Genomic DNA, 11,374 nt, shown 5'->3' on the forward strand with positions numbered 1-11,374 from the left:
TGTAAATGTAATATCTGTAAATGTTCACGGGTATCATAGTTGTCGTAAAGTAAATCATCGGATCGAAATTTTTGTACGTCATCCTTACTCTAACGAGTCAAAGTAAGAACGACTTCTAACAAGGTGTCGTTCACCTCGACGCGTGTATTTTCGACAGAATTGGATTCTGTCAGGAACGAGAACCCGTGTAGATGTAGTTATGATGTAGTACGGCTAGAGTCTGTTGTCACGAACGTTGAGAGGACACAATAGTCTCTCGTCTATATTATAACGCCTCAAATGGGTTTTTTCGAAATATTTATTTGCACATGGTTATGACTCGGAGAAATGTCATTCACTAACTGGTGTGGAAGGGAACGTATGTCCCCATGCACTACTCATTCACGAAATGTTTAACACTGTTTAGAGTCACGCGACACTATCCGCCGTAGATTGAACAAAGTCCCGTTATCCACGTCCACGTAAGTATAGTTGGTTAGTGGTATCAGGTGTGTCCAGTTTTCCAGTGTCACTGATCGGAAAAGGGACCAAAGTCGGCTCTCTTTTGTCCTATGTTTATTTATTTTATTTTTAGCAAAATAAAGCTAAAACAACAAAAGTAATTAGCAACGTTCGGTTTTAGCCATTTAACGCTAATGTTAACTATGTAAATGTATCCTGTATTGTTTTATGTTTCATGTGGAACCTATATGCTGCAGGTCTCCCTTGAAAAAAGAGATCTATGATCTCAATGGGACCAATCTGGTTAAATAAAGGTTTGAAATTAAATGAAAATGCCTTGACATGTTTTCCTGTGATTAAGATTGATGTTCACAATGTGAATTTACTTTCAAATACAAACAACAGCAGAGATTCATTTTTGCTTTTCCTGAATGATGGCCCAAAAGCATTTTCAACATTACATGTTAGACGCTTTTATCCAAAGCAACTTACATACTCAATACTGTGGGCAATCCCCACAGGAGCAATTTGGGGTGAAGTGTCTTGCCCAAGGACACAACGACATGCTGACTGCAGTGGGGTTTGAACCTGTGACCCCCCGATCCGAACGCCAAGGCTCTATCCACTGCGCCACACGCCTCAACAATCCTACACAACACTGTTGTCTCAGGTTCTTAAAAGTCAATGTGTTTTATTTACTAAAAATGCTCTCTGTAAGTATGTGTCACTAGATACGTTTGTCTAAAGGGTCTCCTCTCAGTTTGTGTCTGCAGATCATGGATAGTCTTCAATGAATGACAACATGGCAGGTTCCAGGCTCCTTCTAACAATCAGCAAGTGACATCCGAGATTATATGTCCCTATTTTCTACAGTTAATGCGTAAAGTGCTTTTCTATAGCATTTTTTTCAGGAGAATGAGTGCTCAATTGCAAATGTAGCAATGCACGTAGGTGTATTTCTTTATGATTCTGCGACTAAACAGATTAGCACCCACCTCCAATGTCAGGCCTTAGCTTGTTGTCATATCCGTCTAGTAGGCTGTTTAGGATGTGTGTGACGTCACTCTCGATCACTTTGGGAGTCAGCACCCACGTCTTGTTAGCAGTCTCATCATCTTCCTCAGTCTGGAAGGAGCTGCAGGAAGAAGAGAGAAAATAAATCAAGCAATCAATATATACTTTTTTAAACAGAGCAAGCAGAACTATTCTGAGTCTGTTCAGCCACGTGTCTTAGAAAAAATCAACACACTGAGAAAAATGTCAGAATTATTTATATGATTTATCGTGAAACAGAATAACTCCAAGCACACGGAACAAAACACCTTGGATAGACAAGCATCACAATCTAACTGTAAGCCTGCTTGACCAGCTTTTGGTCAAGCAGAGGTACTTGACTATAACTGACTTGGCTAGACCTGACCAATGAGAAAAAGCTTGCACCACCATATTATGTCCTTGTAATGCTTTATAGACATGATTTCCTTATAAGATAGTTCCTTGATCATTTGGTAAATATATGGTGCACATTTAGTGCTACATTTGTAATGCAAAACATGCAATTTCTTAAAATTCTCACACTGTAAGTTTGTTCAGAATCAGATATTCATTTTTGGTCTACCCCTATTTAAATTCTTGTTTTCTCCATAATGTAAAGTACTAGTCTACAACATAATTGTTTTCCCCTGTAATATAGTTTCATTCTTGCAGCAATGTCATCTCAAGACGATTTTGATCATGTATTTGTACCATATCATATTTGTTAATGTTTTCTTAATCCCCTTGTTCTCAGTGTATCCGCGCCATAGAACAATGTTAAGATGTGCAGAAATTACCTAATATGGCCTAAAAAGGACATTATGCTCAGACATATGCTCAGTAAAGAGGACAATAACATAGATATATAGAGAGCTTATGGCCATTGGGAATTATGCTGTCTCCTAGGGGATGGGTGGTTAGATAATTTGGAGAATATATGTCAAATCATGTTTATTTTCAATGGAACCTAAATCACTACAATTGTGTTGGTAATGCTTAATTTAGGTAATGTGGTTGCATAGTCAGCAACTTTGTTAGAATCAGTCATGCAAACTCCCATCAGTTTAGACAGCTAATGTTAGCATTAGTGTAGAGTACATTTGACATAGTGTTAAATGCCCATCTGGACGGCTTCATCATGAAGATGAATATATTCCTCTGTTAAGAATAAAGTTTAATTATGGTCACACTTTTGAGTTGTGTTGGCTTTCTTCAAAGCAGCCAGCTGGGATTTGTGTAATGAAGGCCTATACATTTACCCAAGCTAGGTTTTACTACTACAATAAGTAAAATGTAACAAAAATGACTTCGGCAATGTGGGATTACAGTCTTCCCGCTGCTTCGCAAAATGGCCGGCTCTTCATTGCATAAACATGACAGGAAAGTCTAAACAAATGTTAGAAATGCATATACTACTGTGAGGCATATAGTTGAAGAATTGACAGCCTTAGTTCCATTCATTTGAATAACTTCTTTGTTTTGAAAAATTCTAAGATGTTAGTGTTGATGAACTTGACGTCACATTTGTTTTGGTGAATCATAAATGTCACTTTTAGAACCCCCCCCCAAGCTTCTGTGAGGCTAGAAAAGACAATCCAATCGTGCTAAGTTTACTTGCTACGTTCAGAAGTCTCAAACTGAAAATATAATGATGCTTCAAAAGCCCCTGACCACAAATACCACCCTGACAGAGCAGTGAAAGTTGTTCCAGTTTTATCCTACAGACAAGTGGGATTTTAGAAAAGTATACTTCTGGAATAAAGGTGTTGTCTCTGTTACATAGACATTTCTTGAGACCAGAATAGACATGAAGGTATGGCAAGGCATAAGGGCCAATTAATATGCTGACAACAACATGTCGCCAGGTGTTAATCTTAATATTAATACACCAGCATTCAACCATGCTCTTTTTAGGGGGCTTTTGTTTGTTTTTGTGTTAACTAATGAAATACAAAATATTTAATGGAATGTGGCTGAAACACATGTTTTACAGCTCCTTCAATTTGTGCAAATTCCTTGTTTGTGCCTTAAATAGAAGCCTACTTCACTTGTTACAAGGAAATGTACCTCAGGTGACCAAAATTGTTGAAAAATAACACAGACATCAGAAACAACTTACCAAGACAGAAGGGAGAGACTCAAATTAAGAAAGATTTGGAGAATTTGCCAGTAGCACAAAAGAGCAACAGTGAAACAGTTGGGATCTTTCGGCTTTAGAAAATTGAGAGTTAAAAATAATTCTGTATCAAATAATAAAGAACCAGTAATGGTGAGAAAAGAAAGACACCGTTTCCATGGTAAAGCAGAAGGATAGAGGCTGTGATAGCTTTCTCATGTTCTTAGGCTGGGTGCAAGGAATAATGTTTTGACCAGCACTCTTTCTGAGACTGCATTAAGTGCCACCCATCTCCCCTATAACACTAATGCCCAACACATTAAATCTTAATATTCCTTCTCAGGTGGAACCTTTTAGATAGGCCTTACTGGATGTTATAAACATAATATACATATCCAGGGAGTATATCTCTCTGTCAAAAACAGTCCAGATGTATTTATATAAAGATGGATAGAGATAGGCGGATATATGGGTAGATCGATAAACAGGCCATAGAAGTGTGTATGATTTTTAACGTCTGTGTTTTTCTTTTTTAGGCTACTGCATTAGCATCATCTATATTCATCTCGCAGTATATGGAAATGCTCCAAAGACAAGCGGATCAAAGGGAGAGCCATGTGTTCTCCACTGCAGTCAGATCTGAAGTTCTGCCTACTAATTTGGTACCTGAAGATCCACTGTGCCAGTGTGCGTATGTGTGCATGCTGTTATGCGTCTGTGAGCTTATTAGTGTTTGTTTTTCATGCATACAGTATGTATGTGTATATAATGATAGAAAGCACTGGAGTTAAGTGTTGTGCTCACAGATACTTTCATTGAGGACAATCTGATATATTCGCACATACTAACCCTCCACATTCAGTGCTGTCATCAAAAAACACTCTTACATGCCGTTTAAAACGTGCCCAATCGGAACAGGCCCATTAGTTGCCCTCCAGGTATTGCTACTAGCAGCTTTGTCGAGCAACGATCATACAGACAACTTCACACTCGACACTGCATTTCCTGGGGTTCTCAGCAATACCCGGCAAGTGTGAAGTTGATCTAATGGATGGTTGTTGAGGGAAAATAGAAAGTAAGTCAAACTGTACATTTAGATACATACATTCATACATACAGAGAGACTCAATTTGTGTTGAATATACAATATGTCCGTACTACAAAGCAGTTATTTCAGTTTTCATGTAAAGCGGTAGGTAGCTGCCCCTGTTTCCTCGGTTCTACGCATTCATGAGATGGTCTTAATAGGGCAAAGCCTGCAGTACAAGCTAAGAAACGGCTATGTGCTCTCCATTAGCATCCACATCAAGTTCCCTGAGCTATGATTAGTGCATGTTTCAAATGAAGGAACCAAATCTAATGAATGCTCATACTTATTAACAGCAAACACAATATTTGCAAACCAAATCTTGCACATCACATTGCTTCAATAACCCTCCTATCACAAGCTATACTGTTAATTAAACTAAATGCGGTGGCTACTTTTTACTAATTAATAAACTGTAGTCATTCAAAGTGGATTCAAATTGTGTTTCTGCTTATTTACTCAAGCTGTCAATATCGAAAAAAACATCTGCAGTTATGGTTCTCACATCACCTGGACCCTCAGCCTGATTGCTTAACTGACCCCTGTCAATGAGAACCAGTTTAGGCTTCACTCAGTCCAATCCAAACCAGATCCTATAGACAAGATGACATTGGCTTGCGATGTTGACTTGTATCTGCCAGTGATGAAGTACAATAAAGTAAACTAGGTTGATGTTGTGTATCACGATTAAAGGGTCAATCAGAAATACCTTCTTGGACTATTTAAAAGTGAGGTTTCACTTAACGATGATGTAAACAAACCCTGAGCGGCAGCATCATGAAAATATGAATTTGTAGTAAAGATGCTGTCTAACATTGGTGGAATGAAGAGGCTTGTAAATCATTAGGGGAGTGGCAGCTGGGTTCAATTGTTGGTGGGGTAAGCTTTCTATTTGCATGGAAATGGTGTTGCTTCGAGCATCTTGTAAACTGGAATATTACAGTGTGTCTACATTTTAATGCAACATTTAGCGTTTAGTAGTAAAGTCTTCCATGCATGCTTCTGTGGACTAGTTTTAAAAGTATCCTCTCTCTACTGTAGTATCCTCATTCACCTGCTGTGTACCTGTGGCCTTAAAATAGAAATGGAAAAAACCCTTTTGGACTTTGGGTAGTAAAACTATATTTATCAACAGGATTCCTTAGAATAAAGACAGAACTAGCAAAAGCCAAAGTGAAAATACTTCAGAAAGGCCACCTGGAAATAACAAGGCATGTTATGGACTAATATCCATGACCCTACTTCAGGGCTCTTGTTGTACTGACTGGGTTGGGTGATTGGGGTTAATCACAAGTGTTTTTAATTCATCAAATTCTATCCCGGAAATATAAAATCACTCTGACCTTAAGACCTCCTGGGAGTGCATATGACAGACTATCTAAAAGTGTAAGCAAGAGACAGCTATGAGCTTGGACTGTCATCTTCTACTGTTCTGTCAAAATGTCTTAAATCCACATAGGAACACATATGATTGACATCTGTGGGCTATCAACAACTTTTGTAGGAATTCTGAGACATAAATACAAATGTTAGTCATTATAGACATACATGACAGATTGACAGTTTCTTCCCATGCCTTCCTGAGTAATGACAAGAGGCAGATAATGAGGGAGGTTTTGGCTGAATCCAATACACTATAAGTTTCCCTTTTAAATGTATGGAATTGTAAAGGAACTGCACTTACTTATGAAGTGTACCTGTATAAGGTATAACTGGAATGCAAAAGTGGCTTGCTGGACTGTTCTATACATTTGGCATTTAAGGATAGAGGGTGTCGTTTTTTCTCACACTGATATTCTGAACAATCTGTGCTGTTGTATTAGCTGTAAAGTGTCTCTACTGTAGGCTATTTTTATTATATGTACAGCACTTTGGCTCGACCAAAAATCGTTTATAAATGTGCTATATAAATAAAACTTGATTTGACTTGGCATACCATGTGTACTCTTCTGAAATGTGTCTGACATCAGCCACACTCCTCCCAGCTCAAAATAATGTTGTTGTTGTAATTTTACGTAAGAATTCAATCTCATTATTTTGCTAGCACGGCAATGTTAGCTAGAAATCAACAGTGCAAATCTAGAAGTAATTTGTTTAACAGCTGAAGGCTTACGTTTCTTTATTGTTAATTGTCTCAAATACACATAATGCAAACAACAGGTAACTACAGTATATGGGTGAGTGTGTTGTTGGCAAGGTATCCGTTTGGTTCTTGTTGTTAAGCAAGATGACTTTTGGTTAGGTTGCTGTTGGAGGTTTTTCTTAAAGGTAGGGTAGGTAAGAATGGAGAAACTAGCTCGAGTGCGCTAGAATTTGAAAGTACACAACCGGAAAAAATCTGCCCCTTCCTTCAGACTTCCTTACAGAGCCCCTTCTCCAACACACACAAACGCGCACATGACAAATGAGGCACGAGATAAGTTTGTGCACAGATGGAAGGCTGACAGGCAGGTAGGCCATCCAGTTATTTTAGCCGGGCCGGCTAAAATGATTGGTCGTGCTTTTTACAGCACCACGGCTTCCACAGATGAAATGTTTGAATGTATTTATTGTCAAAGCATTTCATATATTCATTGCCATCAGGATGCTGAGCATTCCATGGAATATAACAAAAAGTGTTTCTGAAGTGAATTACCTACCCCACCTTTAAGCACAACTACATTATATATTTTATTGCTTTTGTCACCTTTTTGTAATCTTGTATTGCTGGCATTGATACATGGCATTATCTGTATTTTCAACATTGACATTTCAAGTGATGAGGGATATACAGTAGTTAACTTCACAACACTAAATCAGCAAATAAGATAATTGTTATGGTGTGACATTGTAAAACCTTGAAATGTAGCGTTTGTACTACTATCTATTGAGAATATACATTGTTGACATCTAGTAATAGCCTGCTAACCCTTCTAAAAGCATGTTGTGTATTTTCTTTCTTTGTCAGATTATGGCAGGCATTACATTTCATTAGCTCTTACAATCAAACAATTATTTCCACTAACAACATTCCTGAAATCTGACATGTTCTATTGTCCCATACGTATGTGTATGTCCATTAAACCAAAATCAGTCTTAATCCATGACCCATTTAAATTAGTATATGTTCTGGTGTGGTTAAGGTTAGGTAACTAAAAACAGATGTTATTTTCGATTCACAACATGTTATTATATTCTAATATTCATTTCCCTCACAGAATGCTCGAGGGGAGTTTGCAGAAGAGTAAACACCACTTAGCAAAAGAAAATAAAACACCAGCATGCTTCCTCACTCTGACATCACTTCCTCCTATCATGGCCATATCCTAGTGGATCCTGGGCCTACATATGAAGTCTAATTTTAAGACGATGGATCATAATCCCAACACATTAGTATGTTATCTGTAAATGTATTGTACTATTCTACTTGAGGCTGTACAGGGAGGCTAATGTATGGTGGTGCGATCAGACATCACTACACATAGTAACTGTCAATGAGTCACAAAGTAGCATAGATTACTGCAACATGCCAGAGGCCTTGAGAGATGTCTTATGTAACAAGTCCCATACATAAATCACAAATGACGTCCAATGCAATCTTCCCAAGCGATAGATTTCTATTAGCTAATTATTAAACAGGGCTTGCATGACAATTCGAAAAGACAAAATATCTTGCTGACATTGAGGCATAGCAAGGTATTAGCAACACATAATGAATGAGTGTTTACATAAACAGCTGTGATTTGGCCTTGTCATGTTTGTCTAAGGAGCACCCGAATATTAAATCTTAGTTCATTAGGTTTGAAACACCCATGCACAATGCATACAATCCATAACTTGTCTATACATCTCAATTGTGGTTATACATGAATGGGGAAAGGTGTAGTGTTTACTCATGCATAATGTGAACATTACTTGTGCATACAATTAGTAAAATACACAGGCCTGGCAATGCAGGCTGGGCAGGGAGCCCTGAAGTTGCGATCAGTATGACGGTGATTGAACGTCGTCTGATTTATTTGCCTCCATTTTTCACCCTCAAGCAGCACAAGACGAGAGCGAAGCGAGGAGCCTTGCCACCCTTCCCCTTGGCTTCTCTCTCCTTAGTAAACGGGAATAATGTCTTGACAGGGACAACCGAACAGCTTCTCTCAATAAACCCGAGTATGCACCTCAGTAAAGCTGAAATGGCAGTCCTTTGCTTGTGTGTGTCTGTGTGCAAGACAATGATGAGTCCATATGTGTTCTCCTTGTCCTTATTGTGCCTTTACACTTGCATTTTCTGTGTGATTGTCTGCCATTTTGAAATGCTTTTTTATCTCAAATACGTGGGATGAAATGTACCCTCAGTCATACTCAAGTTATCTTTATAACAAGCGATTTTTAGTAAATAGCTGTTCGAGTTCGGCCACATCCAACACCTGCGTTTAATAATGAGGCTTTAGTGTCTTAGAATAGACGTGATCCTTAAAGACAGCTTTGCAGAGACTATATGCAGCCTTAGCTTCAAGCACATTAGCCTGCCACTATGCTATTTCTAACGCTGGACAGATTGTGTGAGATACTGGTCTGCTCATATATCCGCTTATCTGCAAAATGCCCGGTATTCAATTATTTTATTTCCACATCCGAGTAATAAAGGCAGCTTGTTTCCGTTGTTCGCCTAAATGTTATGTGAAAGAAATAACCCACGGCGTCTCCAAGTAACGCGATGCATGTGTCGCTGTGGAAATCTAAAAGATCACACGTCCATGTCGAACCACAATTAAACGTGCAGTATTTACACTACAGTGTTGCTTTTGTTCAATTAAAACTAGATCGTCCAGGATCCCTCTGAAAAGCAGGGCTGTGTTGGCATTGTATGGGAAGAACCGCAAAACGATGTGTTTTAAAATAAGACACACGCTACACATTAAAGCCGACAAAAGAATCATGATTTGGAGAGGAAATATCACTCGTGAATAGCTTACCTTGTCGGGAGATTAACGACAATAAACACCCAGAGAAACAGCTTCAAGGGGAGGGAAGGCTTCGCCATTGCTGTCGAGCATTTGGAGGCTAAATTTGGTGAAGCCATCGTCACCATCTTCGTTTCCTCTTAATTGCAGATGGACGTGTCCGTCTATTTACTGGGTTCCTCTCTACGATACATTACGCACGTTAGAAGTAGCGGGTCTGCAAATGTAGACCCGAGGCGGACGTACGGTGAAGTGAAATCAGCCAAAACAAAATCGATGCGAGTCTTGATTTCGCGTCGCTCGGTTTTTTTTTTTTGCCTGTCTGTTTGCCGAATCGTCAGCCTGGCAGGGCCCTAAAAAATTGCAACAGACGGCAAAGCCCCCCCCAGTAATATGCTTCTCTAAAATCAGCTGCTGAAAAAAGCAGTGGAGCCACAGTCTGGATGCAGATTAACAGTGGGGTCAGAGAGGAGCTGATGCACGTTGCTGCAGCACGGAACAACACATGCGTGGTTTCACCGAGCGGAAGCAGGGCTACACTGAATGGGAAAATAACCTTAGCTTGCTGCTACAGAAAAAAATTGTGGTTTTATTTCTCACCACCGGCACACTTTTTATATAATCTTTTTTAATGACAAAATCATATTTTGCAGTTATTATGTAATTACTGGCTGCTGGTGTAGTTGCTGCCCAATAATGTGAAGCAGCAGTTAACCTAATTTAATGTGGGGGCTTACAAAATGAGATCTAAGGTGACATCCTGTGGTCCCTAACAGACTAATGAAGAGCAAGTATTCCCTTTTATGCAGTGTCAGTGACCACAATGAGGTTACATAGAAGACTGATAGTTGTAATCATGTTTCACTTGCACTTTTCCTACATACAATGCAGACAAAGAAACATTTGTATAAAGTAATTATACAAATAGGTGTGTGTGTGTGTGTGTGTGTGTGTGTGTGTGTGTGTGTGTGTGTGTGTGTGTGTGTGTGTGTGTGTGTGTGTGTGTGTGTTCATACAGATCTATTTAGAATCCTTAACGACCCACCGGCCTGAGTGGAATGCAGTCACGCTATAAGCACCTTGGACAGCTCTATTAGTTTCATCTGCAAAACAAACCACCAATCAGCACAAAGGACAGCTCCTGTCAGTTTGTTGCTGCTTGAACACTGGTGATTTGACAATATAAAAAAAAAATACTGTCAACTCCAAAAAGGGAACTTATTCATTTTTTTTTTCTGCTAATTTAGTACATAAATTGATTTGTTGTCTGAATAGGGTGGAAGCAGCCTGTGCCAGATGATATATTTACATTATCTTCTGTAATATATCTGCTTTTACAAGTCTTTGAGATATTTTGAAACCGATCGAGAAAAGGCATCCCAAGGTTTACAATTGTCCTTTGTAAGGTGCTCTAGTACCCATTTCAATTTCCTTATGTAAGTATGCTAATGCTCCTCCTTTGGAGGGGTGTAACTTCTTACCAAGGACTCCTTGAGGTGGCGTTTGTGAAAAAAAAATGTGTTCATAATCTAAAATAGAAAATTGTAGCCTATCACAGACTGTCTCATACATTACTTTGATAATGCTGTTACACTGCAATATATATCCTTCTCTCTCTCTCTCTCTCTCTCTCTCTCTCTCTCTCTCTTTTTCTCTCTCGCTCTTATATTGTGCTAGTAGTACGTGTTTTTAAATGCAAACAGTAAAACATTAAGCAACAGTATTGACAATATTTTGTGATGTAGATGTCACCAAAAT

General features: G+C 38.8%; 1 protein-coding gene across 3 annotated transcripts in view; it reads right to left on the bottom strand.

Annotated features, from left to right (window-relative positions):
* The window catches only part of gabrg2 (gamma-aminobutyric acid type A receptor subunit gamma2), a 220,071-nt gene extending 209,928 nt beyond the window's left edge, over window positions 1-10,143 (bottom strand). For all 3 annotated transcript variants that reach the window (XM_010794983.1, XM_010794982.1, XM_010794981.1), the window contains exons 1-2: window positions 9,629-10,143; window positions 1,437-1,576 (exon numbers count right to left, since the gene is read on the bottom strand). In XM_010794983.1, coding sequence (XP_010793285.1) covers window positions 1,437-1,576; window positions 9,629-9,744 — 256 coding nt within the window. In that variant the 5' untranslated portion in view covers window positions 9,745-10,143. The remainder of the gene's footprint in view (window positions 1-1,436; window positions 1,577-9,628) is intronic.
* Between the last annotated feature and the right edge of the window lie 1,231 nt (window positions 10,144-11,374).

Source organism: Notothenia coriiceps, unplaced genomic scaffold (assembly GCF_000735185.1).
Source record: "Notothenia coriiceps isolate Sejong01 unplaced genomic scaffold, NC01 NC01_scaffold00037246, whole genome shotgun sequence".
NCBI classification, from domain to species: Eukaryota; Metazoa; Chordata; class Actinopteri; order Perciformes; family Nototheniidae; genus Notothenia; species Notothenia coriiceps.